The sequence below is a fragment of the Solanum verrucosum genome, unplaced genomic scaffold (genome assembly GCF_900185275.1).
Source record: "Solanum verrucosum unplaced genomic scaffold, falcon-dt-bn FXZP01000049.1, whole genome shotgun sequence".
Taxonomy (NCBI): Eukaryota; Viridiplantae; Streptophyta; class Magnoliopsida; order Solanales; family Solanaceae; genus Solanum; species Solanum verrucosum.
In genome coordinates, this window is record NW_026020221.1 from 1,478,563 (window position 1) to 1,502,703 (window position 24,141).

At 33.5% G+C, this 24,141-nt stretch overlaps 1 protein-coding gene across 2 annotated transcripts in view; it reads right to left on the reverse strand.

The window, feature by feature from the left end:
* Positions 1-2,534: 2,534 nt before the first annotated feature.
* The window catches only part of LOC125831618 (E3 ubiquitin-protein ligase BOI-like), a 236,953-nt gene continuing 215,346 nt past the window's right edge, over positions 2,535-24,141 (reverse strand). The window contains exons 2-5 of one of the 2 annotated variants that reach the window (XM_049510787.1): positions 3,978-4,037; positions 3,784-3,893; positions 3,304-3,656; positions 2,535-3,217 (exon numbers count right to left, since the gene is read on the reverse strand). In XM_049510787.1, coding sequence (XP_049366744.1) covers positions 2,696-3,217; positions 3,304-3,656; positions 3,784-3,893; positions 3,978-4,024 — 1,032 coding nt within the window. In that variant the 5' untranslated portion in view covers positions 4,025-4,037 and the 3' untranslated portion in view covers positions 2,535-2,695. The remainder of the gene's footprint in view (positions 3,218-3,303; positions 3,657-3,783; positions 3,894-3,977; positions 4,038-24,141) is intronic. The other variant, XM_049510786.1, reaches the window with a different exon arrangement.

The following is a 24,141-nucleotide window of genomic DNA, read 5'->3' on the forward strand; positions in this document are numbered from 1 at the left end:
GTGATTTCTGTAATTTGCCCTAAATTTTAATCAAAGCAGGCCGGCCGTATATATATTGACATTGCTATAATCTTTATTTGGTCCAAATTAATTAGTATTATTCAAGCTAGTTTTCCCCTTCTAAAATGCGTGAACAAGTCACTAACAGTCGTAGAAAGTAAAATTCTAGAGATCTTGTCATGTACCCTGACAATAATTAATATTATTTAAATTTTAATCACTTGCAAAAGAAGGGGAGGGAATTTGTATTTTTTTTAAAAAAATTGAAAAGCAAAAAATACTCTTTGGTGGTAGTTTTTAGATTTCGAGAGTAAAAAAAATAAATGTGACTGTTAATTTTTTCATACGTCTTTTAAATATTTTAAATTTTCAATTAATTATTATAACTATAATACTTTTTATGTAATTTTCAAATATGAAAATTTTATTTTTTAAAAAAATTAAAAGGTTCCATTTCCAAATTTACAGACTCTCAAAATTCGAACGGTAGAGAAAGAAAATAAAATTTTGAAGGTGGGGGCGGGGTGAACAAAAACGTCTAATTAGGTATTTTTATATTTGAACCGGATTCTTTTTTATTATACATGGAGTTGTAAGTCTTTGAAATATCTTTCACCTCAAAATGCATTAAGTTAATTAGCTAGCTTTTATTATTATTTTTTAATTAACTAAGGGAGACGTACAATATATCAGTGGGGATTAGAGACTTTGAGATTTGCATTATTCTAATCTTAGGTCAGCTAATTAATTGCTGACAAAACTATATTAAAATAGTACATATATCTTTTTTGTTTGCTTTGCTTTGGTGCCTATCTCTTGTATATTATACTATAAATAATTTAAAAAACAAGATGGTGGTGGCTGCTATAGTTAACAATATTGACTGGCAAACATGAATTAGGAACTTGTTATCTTCAACTTAATTACGCCCTGTTTGTATATATCTTCCTTAATTTAAGTTCTCTCTTAGCAATAGTGATTCAGCCATCATGTGACCTAATTAATCAGATTGGGATTTCTTTATTTCTTCTTTTACTCATCATATATAAATCTGGTCAAACTTATAATTAAGTAATTTTGTCATTGTCCTAATCTAATGTACCGTTTAGGTTGTACAAAGCATGTGGTTTTAGTTTTAGCTTAGACTTAATAATATGTTAGTCATGTGGTCAAATACGGTGAATAGTGGGATCCGATCCTGAGTAAGCCTTGAAAATCGTAATGCCATTATGCTTTTCAAATCCTCCTAGCTATTATCCTCACGGTACGATTCCTTACTATCCTAACGTGAGGATATATATATAAATGTTGTCATTTTGAGCTCCCTTTATTCTATTTTGAAATTCACAATAATCAGAGGCGTATCTAGAGGGGTTCCGTGGGTTCACGTGAACCCATGGTCTCCTCTCTAGATCATATATATAGTAGTGTTATATTTTTCAAAAAATATTTAAATATTGAGGTGTGAACCCACATTAAAAGTAGCATATAATTATACGATGATGATTGGGTGCACCTTTCTAAGCAAAAATATAAATTTAAATCTTATATCTATCTTACTTTTTTAGTTACACTCCTCCAAGTGGTTTTTCGGACACACTTTTGGCGTTTCAATCATTTTTTCTTTTATTTTTTGCTTTAATCTTTCAAAATTTTCAAGTGTGTTATATTGGAAATTCCTAAACAAAATAGAAATGTAATTGTTTTTTATAATTAAATCAAATGTGGATATTAAAATTAAAACTAGTAGTATTATATTTATTGGACCTATAATTTTGAAAATATAACGGTTCAATGTTAAAAATATAAAGATCAAATCGATTAAATTTATATCTTAAATTCATATTTTCGTAATAGTGCACCCATCCTTCCGAAATCCTCAATAAATTCACATGCAGGATATTTGATCATGTTGTATTGCAATTTGTAGGAGGACAGAATAGAGGATGTGAATAATTCATTTTTCCGATATATGCATGAATATTTTTTCTATATATCAGGAAAATCATATGATAGATCATATTGAATTAAAATAGGATGAAAAAAATGTTAATGTAGGAGCATTATGATTTATGGTTGTAGAGGAAATGAGATCTTTGGCATGTCTTCTTACAATTTGAATTATAAAAATTAGTAATTTTTTCGGATCTTTAATGTGTAAAAATAAAGATGTTCTTGCATGTCCTCTTATACAATTTAAATAGAAAAAGTAATCTTTTTGGATATCTTATATATAAAAATAATGATTATCTCTGGTTAAAAGGTCATAAAACTGAAAAAAAAAAGTTTGTAAAGATTTGGAAAACCATTTCTTCCACTTTTTTTTGTCCCACAAAAGTACTCTATGTTTACTAATTTTTCATAACAGTCTAAAAATGAATTCAAATCATATAAATGGACAAAAAGGAAGGAACAGAAAAGGACAATGCCTCTCCATTTTGAAATGTACATCACATTCACCTCTCCCCAAAAAATATTCAAAAAATAATAAAGATTTGTGTTTTGACTATGGAGCCAAAAGAAAAAGAAGAAGCTTTTGAATAAAGAGATATATAATTTTTTTTTTTTATCTTTTCTTTTATATTCATTTTTTTTTACTTAAAAGTACCATGAATACAATAGTTAATAAATCTTTTTCTTAGTTCATGATATTTGGGCCTGGGCTGCAAATAAATGGGCCAAAGATTGGGCTTTTCTAACACAGGAAGACTTCAACACTCGAGTTTCTAATGGAGAGACAGAGTGGACATGCTTGTACCACAGCGTCACAATCTGTACACACACACAAATGGCGGCACGGCAAAAGCACCACCGACGCAGCTCGCTTCCGGCAAGCCTTGCAACTCGGCCCGGTTGACTCCACGACTCGATCCGGATCGATGTAAGCCGATTCAGCATCCTCAGCTTCGCCGGCGCCGGCGATGTCTCCGTCCGGGAGGTTCGCATTGCACCCTCCGCCGTTCATCATCGCCTGCTGCAGCTGTGCCTGTAGCGTTGCTGCGGTGAATTCCTCCGCTCTAGCCCTTGCCTGCCAGGCTTGCGCCTCTGCACTCAGCTGCGCTGCACGCGCCTCTAACTCAGCGTTGCGCCGAACCGCTTTTCCAACCTCGGCTTCCTTTTCCTTCAGCTGCCGTGCCATTGATTCCTCGGCGGTTTCAATCAGAGCACGATAGTGTGTTCGCCTTTTATCCTCTAATGTCCGTCTTAATTGTTCTCTCTGTTAATACCAAACAGAATTATTATTCATTGTAATACAGCATACAAATAAAAAAAATGCCCTAAAATTTGTGGTACCATTTATACCTGAACATGGAGGAATTGTTCAATTTCATCGCGGTGTTGTTTGATTATAGTAGACATGTCTTCTGTGAATATGGAATAGAAAGCTGATGATTGAGAAGATTGAGGAGAAAGAGAGTGTTGGTTTTGTTGCTGCTGCTGCTTCTGATACTGTTGATGTAATTGGTGTTGCTGATGCTGTTGTTGTAACTGTTCTCCGGAAGCTAAACGGAGGCCGGTGGAGACAACATTTGGTTGCTGCGGATTTGTATGAAGCTGAGTGAGGTCAATCAGCTGCGGCTGAGATTGCATTGACGGATTCATTGCAGTGGTGGTGCTAACTTCTCTTCTTCTCTTACACGCATGATAAGAGCCAGCTGCCATAGCCAAAAACACAGTAATAAGGTTACTCCTCTGTTCCTAACCATTCAATTAATCAATCGCAGTATAAGAATAAGAATAGTTCGGATCGGTCAAAATTAATAATACATCCTCTGTTTTTACCTCCTGGATTGAATAGCATTTGTGTGTGATCAAGAATTGATCCTCCACCAGGTTGAGGTTGCAACGAATAATCATCGTTGCCAAGTGGGTTCTTTCGTTCTTGCACAGCTCTGCAATCAATGAAAAACCTTCATTAAGTTACTAGTAATGAGAAAAAGAAGAAGATAAATTTGAGAGGGAAGGGAGATGTGTACCTGTTAAAGAGGTGAGCGTTAGATGGGTATTGAGCTTGAACAGCCATTGAAGAATGATCAAAACAGAAAGATATGTATATATATATATATATATATAGAAGGGATTTTGATTGGTAAAAGAGAGTGTTGAGAAAGGGAAGGCCTAATTAAGGCAAACACATAAACAGCATGAATGAGAAGAAGATGCCCCAAACTATGGAAATATATCAACAAGTGAAGACAAGTATTCAAAGACAAGAAAGAAACTTTATTTGATTCTCGAGAGAGAAGAATGAATCTTTTTCTTTCTTCTTTTATGTTGGAGAAGAAGAAGCCAACCTTAACCCATTATGAAGAACACCAACATGACCATGCTACACCACACTAAGAAACTTTTTATGTTTTAGTAGTAGTTACCTTTGCTTCACCTAAATGCTTTTTATGGGAGAGAAAAGGAGATGCGATCAAAACGAATGAGTCCAAATGGGAGAGGGAGAGCCCCTCTTATTGTGGTTCCTTGTTTCCTTGCTCTTCTCTTGTTCTTTCGCGTGGGCTTTGTTTCTTTTGGCTTTTCTTTCAACACGGCAAGAGGGACTCTCGTGTTTCTCATCAATCTCCTCCTTTTTCTAATCCTAATATTACACTTGTCTTTTTTACTTTCACTTTTTTTCAAGGTAAAACGCTTTTCATCTTTTCCTCCCAATATTTATGGTATTTTTGTATCATCCATATACTACCGTACTAGTATTAGTTACATGTACTATTGTTTTATAACAATGGACACACATCCTTATAATTGTACATTAAAAAAAAATTAGAATTCTAAGTAAGTAGGTACGATATAGGTATAATCAATCAACATTTATATCTCTAACTTTGGATCTATACAAATAAATATTTAAATTTGTGTAAAATTGAACAAAAAGACACATGTCTAACGTGACATAAATACATCACACAAGATGTGAATTGTTACATAGAATGCATGTGTCTATTAATTTAACTTTATTCAAGTTAAATATTTACTTGTATACGGACATAAATATCAGTTGAAGTCAAGTTAGAAGACACGTTTATGTATTGTAAGGTGATGTGCGGTTCATTGTTGTGCGTGGAGAAGGTTAGGCGCTGCCGCAGGGATTGTTGTGTATGGAGCATGGCCCATGCATCCTCGCCACCTCTCTAGTTTTAAATAGCAAAAAATAAAAAAAATAAAAAATCAATTGAGGTCATTATTACCTCTACTACGATCTCAATTAATTCGAATTCATATTAAGACCCACTCAAGAAGGAAGCACTTTTTATATTTTAAAAAGATTATTTTTTTTATTTGAATTTGAGACTTCTGATGAAAAGGAACTTTGTTTATTTCTAATCCTCTCCCCCTACTAAAATAATCGTAAAAAGGAACCAAGCCTTCAATTTTAGGTTAAGTATATAAAATAAATTGTCTACAATTATATTGGTATATGGACCATTATTTAAAACGAAAAGAGGAGTTGTCCCTTTACATAGAGAAAGGGGATTGGTTTCACTTCCATTAGTAATAAATTTCGATGTGTGTGACGGAGGATCCATGGCTTAAAGCAAGATGCCTCTCTCTATAGATATCTAGTTGTGAAGGCTATGTCACCCTCAACATCATCATACAAAGTTTTGTTCCATTTTCCTCTTTCGTTTCTAGTCGTTATTTGCCAAAGTGGGGTCCATAAAATATTATGATTCTTATATTTGGAACTATGCTATTCGAGTTAATGACCTCCATTACTAATTATAGATTTCTTTTGCCTATTTCTTATCATTGAGATTTGATGGATGAGATTCATCTATTCGTATAACATTTAGTGATACATACATAAGTTAAACATTTCAAATTCAAAAACAAAAAAATATATTCCTATAAAATAAAATAATAAATCAAGACTATTTTATCGAGATTTTTCTTTGAGAGTTATTTTACACTTCCTTATTATCATTTTTCTATTGAAGCAATTATTTATTATCGAGCCGTTGAAAATGAATTTCTTTTTATTTGGAGCGCCACCTCAAAAATGAGTCCTAGAATATGCAAATCAGATTTTAGTCAAATTTCAATATAGATACTAAACCGTGAGTGAAAAATTTTAAAAAGTACATATTTGTTTAGTTTAACTCCTTAAAGTCCAAACAATAAGGCATCCTTGTCTTAAATCCTATGGTAGAGCTGCTCCCGGTTGATAGAATTGAAAAACTCAAAATTTGCTCTAAGGAAACTATTACTTGGTTTTCAAGTTCTTATTTTTATTTTTTTGGGGTCTTCAAGATTCAAGTACTAGTGGTTAAAATTGGTCAAAGTTTTTATAGTTGGACTCTAAAACAAAACTTGACAAGTAAAAGTGAATGCAATAAGTATTTATTTCTTGTCAAAATTCTAGATTAAAAAAAATGATAAATGAGATTCATTTGCTACTGAAAGAATAAAAAGGTAAATAATATTAACTAAAAAAGTAAAAATAAAAATAAAAATTAATGGAAGCAAAGGATTTTGATAGTTTGGAACTTTGAATTCATTAGTATAAAAAATTGTCTAGTACTATTATACTATATATAGACCTACACAATTTCAAAATTTTAGAATTAGCAAATATAATAGACATAATAAGGCTCTATAAGCTATAGTTATAGTTTCGCTAATTGCGTCTCATAACTATAATTTTGTTTGCTATGGAGGTTGCGGTTTGTATATTTATGTCCGTTTGTATATTTCACTTGCGATTATACAAATAGGGTAGGTATATATACAATTTTTATATTTATACATTTAAGAATTTTTCAGAACTTTGTTTGTATATTTCGCTTGCCAATATACAAACAGGGTAATTTATTATGATTTTTTCATAAATAGTATACAAATAGCTAGGGTAAGCATATACAAAATTCTGAATTTATACAATCAAGAATCGAATTATACAAATTCTGAATTTATACAAATCAGAGGAATAAAATTGGAGAAACTGTAGCCGCGAATTACAATTTTCTTAAACGGTAGCTATAGTACCTAATATAGGCTAAATGTTTACTATTATGCATAATTTTCCATTATAATAAATAGAGAATTGTAAAGAGTTTGAGAAAAGATTTTAAATGTGTTTGGATTAGATTAAAAGTTGGTCAAACCTACTTTTAAGTCAGTTTTTTTATTTTTGAAAGGTTTAGCAAATATAAAAAGGGAAGTGCTAAATGACTAGAAAATTAAAAAAACTGTAATATTTATTTTATTTTAAAATAAACAGATCTTTTTCCATTTTTCAGTTAAAATGTATTAAAGTTAAAAGGATAAAAATGATTAAAAAGATAAAATAACATATATAAAATACATTCTGGCCAAATTTTCTGGCCAAAAAGATTTTTCCTAGTATATAATTCTAAATATTTATTCTTCATTTTACTTCATATTTCCCTTCTACTTTTTACAAATACATCTATTTTATTTATAAATCTTTATATTTGTATGTTTACTTTTTTCTTACATTATTTTTGTGTTTTTTATTATATTTTTTTTATATTTAAATGCAGGTGAAGAAGTAATTGAAAAATTGAATATCAATGATCTTAGTCCTGGCAAGTGTTTAGGGATCCAACACAACGAGGATGGTGTTGTCTGACAACTTCAATTTGTTTTGTGCAACGAAATGTTTGTTTAGATAATTGTTCCCATTGGCCTCCTCTTATTTAATTAGTTAATTAAGAAATCCTCTTTTAAGAGTTTTGTTAAACATCTAAATTATGCACCATATATGATATTATTACAATAGTATTTCATTTTATCAATGTTTGTTACAATGCGGCAAGTCGTTATATTTTGCTAGCTCTGAATTTTGAATAATTTCATATCAATTTCTAGTTGATGAAAGTTCTATGAAAAGAGTTACCATTTTCTTTCTTTTTTTCTTCCGTTCGTAATAAATCATAACGTGTGCCCTAATAATCTTTTTAAAATGCATATTTATGCCTTGTATAACAATAATTAGCTCTATTTAATCTCTTTCATTTGCAACAATTAGTTGACCATAAAAAGTATCATAAAATTCTTGTTGATCGATATTTTATTATAATGATATTTATCGTAATAAAATTTATCGCGTATAATAATTCTCAAGATCTTATTTCATGTAAACATATGTTTAAACATATCACGCTTATTCATTTGTGGATGTTCTAGCATCAATTATGTTTGATTCAAACACTACATATATTTATATATGAAATCAGTAATAAAATAGAAAAAATAAATAAATAACCTAATTAGTTAAATTTGAAATCACGCTATATATACAAGAAAATGACAAAAATGATCTCGTATGTTTGAGGATAGATTTTGTGAACCACCGAGTCTTAGTTGTGCTCGAAGCAATTAGGTCGAGGACATGTCTGTTGAGGCATCATGCTTAAAAAATATTTTTTAACACAATATTTGAGGATAGAATCAAAATAGTTTCTTAAAAAAGCATTTAGCAATTTTGTTCTTTAAATTTGTCAAAAGTTTAGTTTTTAACTTCCAACAAATATTTATTAGACTCTACCTCCTACTATTTCCGCACCCTATTTAACTCAGCTTCAAGGTCTCAACATCATCATACAGAGTTTTGCTCCATGTCCTCTTTCGTTTCTAGTCGTTATTTTGCCAAAGTGGGTCCATAAAATATTATGATTCTTATATTTGATATTTTGCTATTCGAGCGCTAATGAGATCTTGAAATTTCAAATTCACAAACAAAAATATATTCCTATAAAATACAACAATAAATCAAGACTATTTTGTTGATTTTTTTTTTGAGAGAGTTATTTTACACCTCATTGTTCTCATTCTTCTATTGAAGCAAATATTTATTACCAAACCCTTGAAAATGTATTCTCTTTTTATTTGAAGCGTCAACTTAAAAATGAATCCCTCACTATGCAAAATTCAAGATTCAAGTACTAGAAGTTGTTAATTTATAAAATAATGCATAAATTACAATTTGCTCTAGGGAAACTTATGTTATTTACTTGAGAAAATGACATAAATAGTCTCTTAACTATAGGAGTATGTCTAAAATAGTCCCTTAACTATATACTTAACGGATTTAGTTCTTTAACTATTCAAAAACTTATCAGCTTTGGTTCCTTAACTATACACTTAGCGGTTTTAGTCTCTTAACTATAAACTTACCGAATTTAGTCCTTTAAGTATTCAAAAACTTATCAGGTTTGGTCTTTGTCCATTTTTAATACAAATAACTTAGGTTTATATTAACGGAATCCATGCCTCGAGAAATTAAATCCTTTAGCAATTTTTTCTGTTGTTTCTCTCTCTCTGCTATTTTTTCTTCAAATTAACCTTATGCGAAGAACCTTAACCTCAACGATTTAAAATAAAATTCACGAGGAAAGAAAATATAAGTCATAAGCTTATTGAACTGAGGATAAAATGAAGCATATTATTGCTACTAAGGACTTGAATATGCTAAACTTTATTATAAAAAAATAATAATTTATTACCCGTTAAATCCAAAGTTTGTACTCCAACGACTTCATTGAACGGAATTTGTTTAATTTTTCAGAAATTTAAATTTATCAAAAAGTAGATTTGCAATTTTTTTTAAATAGATCAATTTTATTTTTCTATTCATTTTATTTTACGTAAAGAAATTTGAGTAAATTAAATAAAATCCGCACTGATTAGCATATTCAAGTGCGAATTTAAGTCATTAACAATAATTATATGCTTAATTTTATCCTCCATTGAATAAAATTAGGACTTATATCTTCTTTCCTCATTAATTTTATTTTGAATCGTTGACGTTATTGTTCTTTTCATAAGAGTGGTTTGAAGGAAAAAGGCTGGGATAGAGAAACAACTTAAAAAATAGGTTAAAGATTTTATTTCACGAAGATTTTCATTAATATAAGCGTAAGCTATTTGTATTAAAAAATGGATAAATATCAAACTTGATAAGTTTTTGAATTCTTAAAGGACTAAAATTGGTAAGTTTATAGTTAAGGGACTAAAACCGATAAGTGTATAGTTAAGGAACCAAATCTGATAAATTTTTAAATAGTTAAAGAACTAAATCCGTTAAGTGTATAGTTAAGGAACCATTTTAGACCTACTCCTATAGTTAAATGACTATTTATGTCATTTTCTCTTATTTACTTGGTCTTCAAGATTATTTTTTTTGGGGTCTTCAAGATTCAAGTACTAGAAGTATTCATCATCAGAAGATGAGATGGGCATACTTCCGACCTAATTGCGTGGTTGTTGGTTGAATAGGATTCACCTTCTCTCGATGTTTGTGTTGGGTCAAACCTTTCTTCCCGTATATTTTCTCCGGTCCTCTTTATATGTCATTCTTATTATAAATAGTTGATCCGTAATATTTGTTATTTTATAAAATTAATGCATAAATTATAATATTCTTCATATTTTACTCATTAGTTGTTAACTTTGAAAATATACATTTGACTAACATAGAAAAACTAAGTGAATAATTAATATTCATTAGTCAAATCAATTAATCAAAATAAATTAATTCATATTCATTGATTGAAAAGTTAACTTAAAAAATATTATATAAGGGTATATCTTCTTTTTATAAAGCAAATGGACTTAAATAGTAAACTTACTTAATTTTTTAATGTACGTGAAATAAAAAATGATGACATATAAATAGGAACAGAGGAGTACTATTTTATCAGTGTATTTTTACTTTTATATTTTGAACTCTATCTGCATTTTATGTGAGGTAGTTTGACTCAACACAGAGTTAAAGAAAGAAAACAAGACTTTTAACACTTGTGCTCTAAATGAATGATACTAGAAATTTGTGTGATTATAAATTATTTCATTAAGGATAAAATTGATATTTTAAAGTTAAATTGTTACTTAATATAAAATGTGTCATTCTCTTTGAGATCGACTAAAAGATAGAAATGCGTCATTTTTTTTAGACTGACTATAAGGGAAAGTAAGTCATAAACTGAACAGAGAGAATATTTAATATTTAATATGAGATATATAATGTATAATAATCTTAAAATAAAGATGAAACATTTTTTTTATCCCGCACTTAATTTGAGGTATTAGATAATTATTAAAGTATTTATCCCATAATTTATACTAAATAATTTTTTCCATAATATGAATTGAACATTTCAAGATTATTAAGTTTTATAGCCCCGGAGAAAATATCCTCTCCCTTTAAATTAAATGGAAAACAAAATATGTATTTCTCCAATATTAATACATATCAAATTAATACATACCCTCCCTCAACATTTTTATTTTACTTTGCTTTTATATTAAAAAAAAATAGATTGTTATTATTTTTTTGCACATTTTAGTGAATTAAGATAAATTTATTATTTTCTTTCATAGCTATATCCTTATGTTATCACTAAATAGTTAGATAAAATAATAAAATTAATTCAATAAAACAAATTCCTAATAAGTACTTTTTAAAAATAAATTATCATATCACTATGAGGCAAGTAAAATGTTGCGAGGGAGTAAATTGTTTACGCTTAATGTTAACCATGATAAAAATCTCGTTTTCTTCGAGGTTACGTTGTTTGTTTTTTCCCCATATATTTTACGGGAGAAGAAGGAAATATAATTGAGCAGCCGTTGTCTTGAGGTGATCGCACTAAATTTTTCTGCTGAATCATATTATTTATTTATTAATAGTAATTTAATGATAAATGATAACAATATTTGTGAATACACGTTATGTACTTTTTTGAATTGGTATATACATTCATTATATTAGTACGTGTACATTTTTACACTAGATCAACTCATGTCTATTCATTTGAATTGTGACATTTTGGTCATATAATATGTTTTATTAGGTGAGAAATTTATTATTTGTTTATTTTGAACCCCCTATTTTGTTTCTGTTTTTTTCATTTTTTTTGTATCTTGTATTTTGTCATTTGGAGCCACTTCCCTATTTCACAAAGACGTGTGACACAGGTTATAATTAGTTGGAAAACTCCATAATAACGTCCCAATCATGCCACATATTTTACGTTGTTATAATTGATGAGAAGAAAGTAAAGAATAACATCATAATATAAGCCAAAGTGCACAAATACTTCATTTAGGGACAACTATATAAGTCTTATCTAGCGTGCGTATAAATTACTAACAGTTTATTCATTTAAAAATGATTTCAAATATGAAGTTCAAGCATGTATGATTGAAGTTCAAGCATGTATGATTGAAGCTAATTCATTTTTGTCAGTACTTTTAAATATAAGCTTGAATTTCAGTCACTTTTCCCCCAAATTTCAGTCATATGTTATTAATTCAATCATTTTATCTAAACTTTATCCAATTTTTTGCCTGAAGTTCATGTACATATGACAAAAGTTCAATTATTTGAATGCACAAATAATTTAACTTAAGTCATATGTATCTTGAAATTTTCTTGATAAATAAACACATATTAAATAACAGTGTCCAAATAAAATACTCGTCAAATTTTTACCATAAATCCTAATAATTAAAGCTCTCCTATATATTGATAAATGAGTTTCTATTTTACTACTCAAATAATAACAAAAGAAAAGAACACACACACAAAAAAAATCATACACTAATCCATTTCATTCATGAATCATTTGCCAACCCCAACCCCCAATTGTCTTTTCCATAGCTTAAACCAAGAAAGAACCGTTGAAGATAACAACAAATTAAATAAATGAAGCATGGGGTTGGAAAAATTTCTCTTTGACAAGACAAAAGGGATGGGAAGAAAGTTTTAGTTGGTATTGCTAATCTAATCTTCAAAACCAAGACTAAAGATAATTAATTAACTTTAATTATTGAAAATGGATGTGACGAAAAAGAAGGAAAGAGAGAAGCCACCACCCCAAAAAATAAAATAAAAAGTAGCTAGAAATGTGAAAGAGAGTTCTCGAATTGGTATCACCAAATAATTTGTCTTTGTTTTTGGTCCCACGATAAAGAGTCGCCTACACATTTTCTTCATAACTAATTAGTAATCCTAATTACTCCACGAGATCCCTCCCTATTTTCATGTGCTGGAAAATTGATGACATGAATCGTGATTGATGTAAATTTGTTTTCGTCTTTAAGAATTTCGTAAATCTCCTTACTAGTATTTGAACGATTGAAATACTATATGAAGGAAATCAATTTATTCAGAAAATAATAAATTAGAATGATTTCTATATTTCTCTCTGTTTTATAGAAAATAACTAGTAACGCCCTAATTTATTTTATTATGAAATCCACTTCTTGACGTTGGAAAATATATTTCAATATAATTTTAGCTATAAATTTTATTTAGACATGAATTAGAATAAACTAACAAATACCAAATTCTAAACAAATTGGTTTGTACAACTTTGAATTGTTCTTCAACATATTTGTTTGATTTAAAAAAAGAATAATATCTTCCTAGATTTAAAAACATTTTAATCTAAAATGTCATGTTATCCTTAATGATAATTTTTAGTCAAATTATTATGACAAGTTTAGAATTATAAATTTCATAAATTCTCTGAAAACACGAATATTATACTATATTTAGAAATTAGAATTACAAGTTAATTTTATCATCTTATTTTTAAAAAAACAATTATGCGTTTGATCAAATTATGTTATATAAATTGAAACGATTTTTTTATTCTCATTATTTATGTACATATATTATTAATAAAATTAGACGATGATGAGTTGAAGCCTCATATACTTTTCTCCCACTCAACTCTTTCAAAATCTTGATTTTTACTCTCTCTTTATCATCAAGGTCAAGACATGCACCCTTTCTTTTTCCATCTCTTTTCTACTTTATTCTCTTTACCGCTTTTCATTCATTTATTTATTTATTTTAAAAAAAGAATTTGTCTCAATGTAATTTGTCTAGCTTTACATTAGATGTTGGAGAATGATGACAAATATCTGTATTCATCGAAATGTCGCTTACACGATGGTGTAAAACAGTTTTGTGGGTGAAAACAATAAAGAAAAAGTCTTTTGTGTAAAAGCTCATCAAGGAGTCAAAAGATCACAAATTGAATCACAATGCACATGCCGCTATCCCTCTCAATTATGTCATTTGTACAACCTCTTACCTAAGTTTTAATTAAAACAAATCGAAATCTCTTTCCTATTTTATTGAATGAATGGAAAAGGGCTTAAAATACCCTTGAAGTATTGAAAATGGTACACAACTATCCCTCATCCACCTATTGGCTCCCAAATACCCTCCCCATCCACCTATTGGCCCACATAAATCCTCCCCATCCACCTTTGGGTCCAATTTTAGCCACTTCATTAACGGAACACCGTTTAAAATAATTAAATAATCTTTTTAATTACGTGGCGCTCAACCATTGGTTGCAATTTAATTATTTAATATAATTTAAACCCACCCATTTTTAACTAAACCCGCCCCAATACTTATTAAACCCACCCGCCCCAATACAAAAAGAACCCAACTAATAAAAAGAACCCTAAAACCTTCGTTCTCAAATTTTCGTATTGTTTTGGGATATTTAAATTTTAATTCTAAAATATTGATTTAATCTAATCAATATAGCTTCAAAGTTTAGCCAAATTGACTACCGAGAAGTGAAAAGTGATACATATTATGGGACAAGAGGAGTAATGATCTATTCTCGTGTTTAAACACCAAGAGTACAGGTTGCATAAATGCCTTTGTTTTACTCCCATGGCTGCCGAACAAGAAAAAATGGAAAACAATATAAAGAGTGGAAAAATAAGTAACTAACATAAGAATTCAATTTTAATTATCTCACGGCATTTCACAGGTGGTGCAGTGTTACATAATGTGGCTAACATGCATGTCCATCCAACTGTAGGACATTTAGCTATAGCAAATTCAGACTATGAAATTGATATTTTTATAAGGGACAATTTAACTGCAGAAAAAGACAACACAATTGATCTAGTAAGCATCAATTACATCTTCTAGAGCTTAACCATGAGGTCCCAAAAGTCCTTGGGTATGAACAGAAATGCAAAACGGGAACATGGAAGAAGGGTTGTGATAGAATGCATGCGTTCACTCTCAGTCAATGGATCAGGTCCCTTGACTCAGCAAGAATAATAATGAAGAGTAAATAATAATAAGAACACAACACAAGCAGTTTACGTGGAAACCTCTTTGCTCAAAGGAGTAAAATCACAACCCGTCACACAGGATTTTCAACTGTTTTCACTAATCTTCCTTAAGCAAAAGGAAACAACAGTTACAATCAACGTGAGAAAAAGTTATTAGTCTCACAACTAAGTAATAACTCTATTACTTGAAGAGCCTAAACAGATGTCACACTGCCCACTAAGCTATCACCTCTAGATAACTTAGGATTCAACTAAACAACACACAAGTTGCCCACTAAACCATCCACTCTAGATGACTTAGACTTTGACTACGCAACAAAATGGATGATGCCCATTAAATCAGTTACCCTTAACCGATTTAGACTTTTCAACCAAAACACAATAGCTGAATCCTTTATAGATTTAGGAACAAATTTACAATGTTCGTGCAGAAGAAATAATCCTAAGACAACTAAGCTTGCAGCTCTATCAGGTCCCTGTTGTTCTTGAGAATGATTCTTCACTTTTGTTAGCCTTTGCAAGAGTTCTTGAGAGTTTTCAAGTTGCAAAAACTAAAGTTATGACTATTGGATATAATCTTTATGAAGGATAGTTACAACCTTCGAAGCCAATGCATTGGCTGAGGTTTCTGCCACTGTTGGAGACTGTGTACCAACCAATTGTACTTTTTCCAGCGTGGCAGTTATGTGTATATTTTTGGCGTATCAGGTCCCTGGGTTTGTCAGATCATCAAAACTACAACTAACATTTTCTCCCTTTTTGATGACGACAAATTATACACATGGTGCCTGCACATTCTTCCCCCTACCAACAACTTTCTACTAGCCTTATTCCCTGTAAGTTCTTCCCCCTGTCAGCCAGACTTTCTACCAGCCTAAGCATCATATTCCCTCATATTCCCTGCAAGTTCTTCCCCCTGTCAACCAGACTTTCTACCAGCCTAAGCACCCAATGATTCCCCATTTTGGCATCATAAAAAAAGAAGTGCAGTAAACCAACAAAACAAGTAAGATTGTTAAGCAAGATCACAGCCAAGGGCAACACCAACAGGGTTATAAAAACAGGAAACAATAGAAATTAGTCACAACAAAATAGGAATCAATTTCATTGCACACAAGTCAACATTTAATACATTTAGTTTAAACTGAAATTGAGAACCTCAGACATTGTCCACATAAAAAGAAATGACACAGGAAGGAACAAAGAGGACTACGAAGAGGGAGGCTGATGGGAGAGGGAGTTGATAACAAGAGTGAACTTGGAATTTGTTGCATCATTATCCTTTATCATTTTCTCTTGGAGAGCACTAATTTTAACAAGGAGCTCCTTATTCTGCTTCTTCAGTTCCTTAACCTCTTCAGTACCAGGTCCCTCAGTTTGAGCTTTGAGCAGTTCAACCTTTAGTAAGGCAATTTCAGCATCTTTGTTGTTCACTTGCACGATCATATTTTCCAGTTCATGCTTCAACTAGTCTTGTTCCATAACCAACTGAGATACCTTGCTCAATGGATTTCCCTTTCCTTCTATACACTCACATTCCACCAGCGTACTTAGAGTGAATGATTGTTTAGCAGTTCCAATTTTACCAGCTCCCACTGGTATGTTCATATGATGAAACACCTTGGTTAAAAAGTAGCCATATCCCATGCCATGTTTGCCCTTGTGGTCAACCACAGTTTTGTACATGTGCTCTAGCATGAGGGCTGGAAGATCAATGGGATCAAATTTGCACAATGACTTCATGATGAACAGATCAGATGCAGAAGCAACAATGCGTTTTTCTGTTCGGGGAAGAAGTACCTTGTTGACAAACTCAAAGATAGCTGGTACTCACCTTTCATGAGTTTCTTTTGAATCCCAGCACGTCGTGTGTTAGGGATTTTAGAGCATTATTTGACAAACTCCACAGTGCAAGTTTTTCCAACGACGGACTTGATCCCTTCTCTCGGTACCCCCAGTACTTGCCCCAACAGTTCCTTAGTCATATGCAAACTTTTGTCCCCTACCCTAGTGTTTTTGCTACCATCCTCCTCAAACTCAATGTTATAGTAAAAGTCGCGTACCTCTTCCTCATGTAAAACGGGTGATTTGGTTTGTACTAAGTGAGTCCACGATTGGATTTCCACAAGATCATACAGAGAATTCATCCCATGCTTGGTGATGATGTCCGGGTCAAACACTCGACCTCCTAAAACCTTCTGGAGACGTAGGTTGTTGACAATTGACTGTGTGCTTTCTCCGGGGTCATCCTCACTTCCCATGGGACCAAGTCCCATTCCAGATGCTGGTTTGATGACAAGAGAGATTTCTCTCTTCCTCTTGTTCTTCCCCTTTTTGGACACAAACCTTTTTGTCACAGATGCTTTAGACTTTCCTTACCCGACCTCTTTACTTGTTTCTCCATCTTCGCTTCAGAACTTTTTCCCACTCATTCATGTTAAGAATCTTCAATCGAGACATCCACCACATAAATATCAGGTATCTTAAAGAGTACATTACCCGATTTTCTTTTCTTGCGCCTTTCTGCAGTCGTTGTTATACTAGATTTCATAGCATCACCCATCAGTTTCTTTGAATCAGATCTAGTAAAATGCCTTCTTTTAGGTGTCTCCTCTGAGACCTTCTCCTTTCCTTTTGTGGATATAGGGACCATTTTCGTTTGAACAATCCATCGGATGGGGCGATTATCCTTATCTGTGTCAATAGAATAGGACAAAGGGTACACACCAAAGTCAGGAATTACACTGGTTGAGAGCCCCCAAGCAAGTCGTCCACAAATTGTCCTCCTTCTTCACTTAGTAACCCTCCTAAGCTTTCATTGGCTAAGCTTTCATTGGCTGCAAGAATATTTGACTTAGACGATTTATTCTCGGGAAAGTCTCCTTCAAATAAGTGGTCTGACAACATAGCAGAATAGTGACCATGTTCGGGTGTTGGGTTATTGAGATCCAAGGGAGAATAGGGGTTAGTAGGACTGGTTTCATCAATGTTGACCAAAGAGATGGTCGACATTTTGGAAGGAGACAGAGCATCGAAAGATGTGTAGAATGTCATTGGGTCTATTTCATTCAGTGAGTCTAGCATTTTCTTTGAAGAAGATGGAGATTAAGACATTTCTTTTGAGAGAGAGATGAAGAGTAACAGAGAAAAAGCGAAAGAGAAGGAGAAATAAGGGTTTTTTGGCGGAAGGCTTTTTAGAGAGAAGGGGATTTGAAATGAGGAGAGATAGAGTGAAGAAAAGTCTTATAAAAAGAACTTGAAACGATGTGTCATGTCCCTGAGTAGACGTGTCGCTTGAACTTAAAGCGATAGGACAATGGTCAGAAGGACCGATGATTGACACGTGAAGATCTCAACGGTTCTCATTCAATCAGTTTAAGCAAAATGTACAGGATGCTAACCTTGAGAAGGACCAGGTCCTCAACTGCAGATGAGATTTGATTCCTGAATGGTTCTGACCATTCTTTGCTTTTGTGATTTTTCCATGAGTGTATACTGCAATAGGTACATAATTGATCTCACTTAAACAATACATTACTAGTAATGAGGATACCTACCCTCCAGATCATAGCCAAAACAAGGATTGGCTGCCTTTGGATAGGATTAGATCAGTGCATATTCATCATTCCCGACTTTAACCTGTTACTCTCAAATTGATCCTTGCTAAGAGCTTTGGTAAAAATATCTGCAATTTGATCTTTTGTCCTGCAATACTGCATGTTGATATTTCCTTTTTCAACATTGTCTCTCAAGAAGTGATATCTGACATCAATGTGCTTTGTTCTTTTGTGCTGAACTGGATTCTTTCCCATGTTGATTGCACTAGTATTGTCACACATGAGAGGAATAGTATGGATATGAACTCCAAAATTTTCAAGTTGTTGCTTGATTCATAGAAGTGGAGCACATCAAGATGCATCAGCTATATATTCTGCCTCAGCTGTTGAAAGAGCTACTGAATTCTATTTCTTGGTACCCCATAAGATAAGTGAGGATCCAAGAAAGTGTGCCATTCAAGCGGTACTCTTCCTGTCAACCTAATATCCTGCAAAATCAGCATTTGCATACCCTACCAGTTCAAGGGAGTCACCAGCTGGATAAAAGAAGACCAGGTCCCTTGTTTTCTTTAGATACATCAGAATCCACTTGGCTGCCTTAAGATGTGATTCCCTGAGACATGCTTGGAATCGTGCACACATTCCTACACTGAAGACAATGTCAGGTCTACTAAATGTTAGATATAACAGTGATCCAATAATCCATCTTCATAAGAAACAAGGTGTTGTATATCTTCCCCCTTTTAAAACCATTCTTCAGTAGGAATTTGGACAACCTTTCATACCAAGCTCTAGGGGATTGTTTCAATCCATATAAGGCCTTGTTCAGTTTGAACACATGATTTGGTAAGTCGGCATTCTCAAATCCATGTGCTGTTTCACATACACCTCCTCCTTCAGGACCCTATTAAAAAAGGCACTTTTGACGTCCATTTGGAAGAGCTTGAATCCCATGAAGGCTACAAAAGCTATAAGAATTCTGATGGCCTCCATCCGAGCAACATGGGCAAATGTTTCATCATAGTCGATCCTTTCCTCTTTATTGTACCCTTCAACAACCAGTCTAGATTTGTTTCTTATTATGAAACCCCCTTCATCAAGCTTGTTTCTGAAAACCCACCTGGTCCCTATGATAGTTCTGTCAGCGGGTTTGGGACCAGGTACCACAAATTACTCCGCTCAAACTGATGTAGCTCTTCTTACATTGAATTGACCCCGTCAGCATCTTTCAGGGCTTCTTTCACATTCATAGGCTCAATAGAAGAGATGAACGTTGAGAATGCAACCAGATTTCTTGATTTGGACCTGGTTTGAGTTCCAGAGTTTAATGGGGAAATGAGATTCTCAAGGGGCTGAGATGAACTGTGCTTCCATCCAGGTTTAGATACCAAAGGTTGGGACTGATTCGTCTGTTCTTCTTCTTCTTCTTCTTCTTTTCTTCTCTTCTTATTCTTCTTCTTCTTCTACTTCTTCTTCATTCTCAGGAGAATGAGTTTCTTCTTGACCTACAACATGAGGCGGACTAGGTCCCTCAGTAGGCTGGACATCTTCATTTATCTTTTCAGATGGACCAAGATCAGTGCTATTGAAATCTTGATTTCCTTCAGCTTCAGGCAAGATAACTTCATTATTCTGGATTTTGAATAGCTCATTAAGATCATCATTGTCCTTCATCTCCAAGCTTTTCAAATCACCATTTTCATCGAAGACCATATGAACACTTTTCTCAATACATAATGTTCTTTTGTTGAAAACCCTGTAAGCTTTGGTTGAGGATGAGTACCCCACAAACACACCTTCATCACTTCTGGGATCAAACTTTCCTAGATAATCCTTGCCATTGTTCAACAAAAAACATTTGCAACCAAAGGTTCTTAGATAACTGAGCTTGGGCTTCTTGTTGTTCAGTAACTCATATGGTGTTTTGTTCAAGAGAGACCTGATCAAACACCTGTTAGTCACATAACACGCAGTGTTGATTGCTTCAGCCCAGAAGTTTTGAGGCAGATTTGACTCGATGAGCATGGTTCTGGCAATATCAACCAGAGTTCTGTTCTTTCTTTCCACCACACCATTTTGCTGAGGAGTTTTGGAAGCTGAGAAGTTATGATTAATACTATTTTCTACACAGAAAACATCAAGCTTAACATTTTTTGAATTCCGTTCCATGGTCAGACCTGATCCCTGTAATCAAGCAATTTAGCTTGCTTTGGATCATTTTGAAGAAAATTATCAGCACATTAGCTGTCTCTGACTCTGATTTGAGAAACATAGTCCACGTGAACCTTGAGTAGTCATCCACTATCACCAGAATATACTTCTTTCCATTTCGACTTTGTATTTTCACAGGCCCACACATATCTATGTGCATCAATTCAAGAACTCTTGAAGAGCTTACTTGTTTCTTTGGTTTGAATGAGGATCTGGTCTGCTTCCCTTTGACACATGCATCACACACTGTGTTATGGCTGAACTTTAATTTTGGCAAAGCATGGACCAGGTCCCTAGAAACCAGCTTGTTCAGTAAAGACGAGCTCACATGACTTAGCCTCCTATGCCATAAGTTGGCATTTGCACTTTGAGCACCCAGGCATGTCTGATCATCTCCATGAACTGTTTCCAGTGCTGCCACATACATGTTTTTCTGTCTTCTGGCCGTTAAGATCACCTTATTGGAAGACAGGCTGGTGACGATGCAATTTTATGATGTGAACTTGACTTCGTTTCCCTTATCACATATCTGAGAAACACTAAGAAGACTATACTTTAACCCACTCATATAATACACATTTTCAATGGAGCTTTCAAGAGATTTTCCAACCCTGCCCACTCTAAGGATAAACCCCTTTTTACCATCGCCAAAAGAGACACCTCCGCCTTGAAGCGCCTTGAGTGAAAGAAAGTTTTTGGTGTTTCCAGTCATGTGCTTTAAGCATCCACTGTCCATGAACTAGCACTGACTTTTGCTTCCTTCACCCACCTGCAACAGAGATCATTTGTTAGACTTGGGAACCCACTTTAATCTGAGTTCCCAAAAGGGTGATAGGGGAGTAATAAGGATGTTTCTTGCCCAATGAGGCAGATTGGTTTTCTTCTTGTTCCAGGTCTTAGACATGGGAGCAGATCCCCCTTTTTGAACCTTTTTCTGTCTAGAATAGACTGAAATTTTTTCTTATGAAGCCTTCCAACTTGGGCAATCCTATTTCAGATGGCCATTTCGACCATAGTGAAGACACAGTAAATTGTTAGAAACAGATACATATTTACTATGAGGATTGTAAGGAGGATTAATGTTCAAACTACCTAATCCCTTTCTGTTGTAGTTGTTTTGACTTGTGATGTTAGAAAGTAGTTTGGTAGAACTGGTCCATTTTAGAGAAGTTTGAAGTTCTTCTTTAAGACGGACTAGGTCCCTCTCAATCTGATCATTTCTTTCCAAGGCTAGAGAAAGTCTGGTCTCAGCCGTATTCAGATTTGCTTCTAGCTCTGCTTGCAAACTAGTGGCCTTTCCTTTTCTTTTCCCAGATTTCTCAATCATTATGCTCAATTGATTTTTAAGTTATAGATTTTCAGCTTCAGAACTGTCAAATGTTCCTCAATGAGCGATATGTGAACAACTGTTACTGTCTTCTCTTCACCAAGAAGATCTAGGCTAATGATCATAGAGTCCATTTCAATAATTAACTCTATGATAGACTCAATCAAAACATTTGCTAGATTTCTCAACCTTCTAACAGAATAAGAGTTCAAGTTTTGTTTAATGTCGAGAAGAGTTACCTTATCTTCATCGTCCTCATCATCTGATTTTTCCATGAGGGCAAACAACCCATCAAACACGTTAGCATCATCTTGAACCGCCAGCATTGATGCGTCATCAGGGCATTCTGACTCTCCTGACTCACTTGAGGAGTCCCCCAAGCAGCAAGAGCTTTCTTCACAACATAGTCTGCTGCAACTTTTCTTGCATTCTTCTCAGGTACCAGGTCCCTCCTCTAATCTTTTTCACCTCCAGGTCTTTGATACTCTTTGTTTTCTACTTTAAGCATTGAGCAATCTCTTATGAAATGACATGTCTTTCCACACTTGTGACAGAGGTCACTTGCAGATGCAGCCCTACGAGGATTCCCTCATTTTCTAAACCCTCTGTACTTTCTTACAACTTTCTGAAATCTCTTGGTCAGATAGGCCATGCCATCCTCTTCACTTGAAGTTTCACCTGGTGTGATTTTGAGAACTAGGGACTTGTCTTTCTTAACTTCCTTCTTTGAAATGTCCTGATTTATATTCATTTCATGGGTCTTGAGGTTTCTAATGAGAGCATTCATTGTCAAAACCTTTAAATCCTTGGCTTCTGTGATAGCATCTACTTTGCTTGCCCAGGACTTAGGAAGTATTCGAAGAACCTACCTAACTTGCTTACTAGTGCTGATAAGCTCACCCAGACTTCGTAGCTCATTGGTTATGGAAGAAAGTTTAGTATGCATTTCATGAATGGTCTCTCCTTCCTTCATGGTGAAGTTTTCATATTGAGTGGTCAGCATGTCCACCTTCGATTCCTTCACCTGTTATGTTCCCTCATGAGCCATCCTTAGACAGTCCCAAATTTTCTTTGCAGACTCACACACAGAAATGCGATTGTACTCTTCAGCACCAATACCACATACTAGCAACTTTTTAGCCTTATAGCTTTTTTCGATCTTCTTTTTGTTTGCCTCATTGTACTGTTGGCGAGTCTTTGGAACAACTTTCGTGATTTCACCATCTTTCACTTTCATGGTTGGAATGAAAGGTCCATCCAGCACTATGTCCCATAACTCGTTGTCCTCAGCCATAAGATAGTCGTGCATCCTTGTTTTCCACCAACAGTAAAACTGACCATTAAAACGAGGAGGTTGTGTTCAAGATTATCCTTCTTCGAGGTTCAGTGGAGCAACCATTCTTTTGCAGAAATATCTCTCTTGGTGTTAACGAGCTAGAGAGTACCCGCTCTGATACCAATTGATAGAATGCATGCGCCCACTCTCAGTCAATGGACCAGCTCTCTTGACTCAACAAGAATAATAATGAAGAGTAAATAATAATAAGAACACAACACAAGCAGTTTATGTGAAAACCTCTTTGCTCAAGGGAGTAAAACCACGACCTGTCACACAAGATTTTCAACTGTTTTCACTAATCTTCCTTAAGCAAAAGCGAACAACAGTTACAATCAACGTGAGAAAATGTTATTAGTCTCACAACCAAGTAATAACTTTATTACTTGAAGAGCCTAAGCAGATGTCACACTGCCCACTAAGCTATCACCTCTAGACAACTTAGGATTCAACTAAGCAACACACAGGTTGCCCACTAAACCACCCACTCTAGATGACTTAGACTTTGACTAAGCAACAAAAGGGATACTGCCCACTAAATTAGTTACCCTTAACCGATTTAGACTTTTCAACCAAAACACAATATCTGAATCCTTTATAGATTTAGGAACAGATTTACA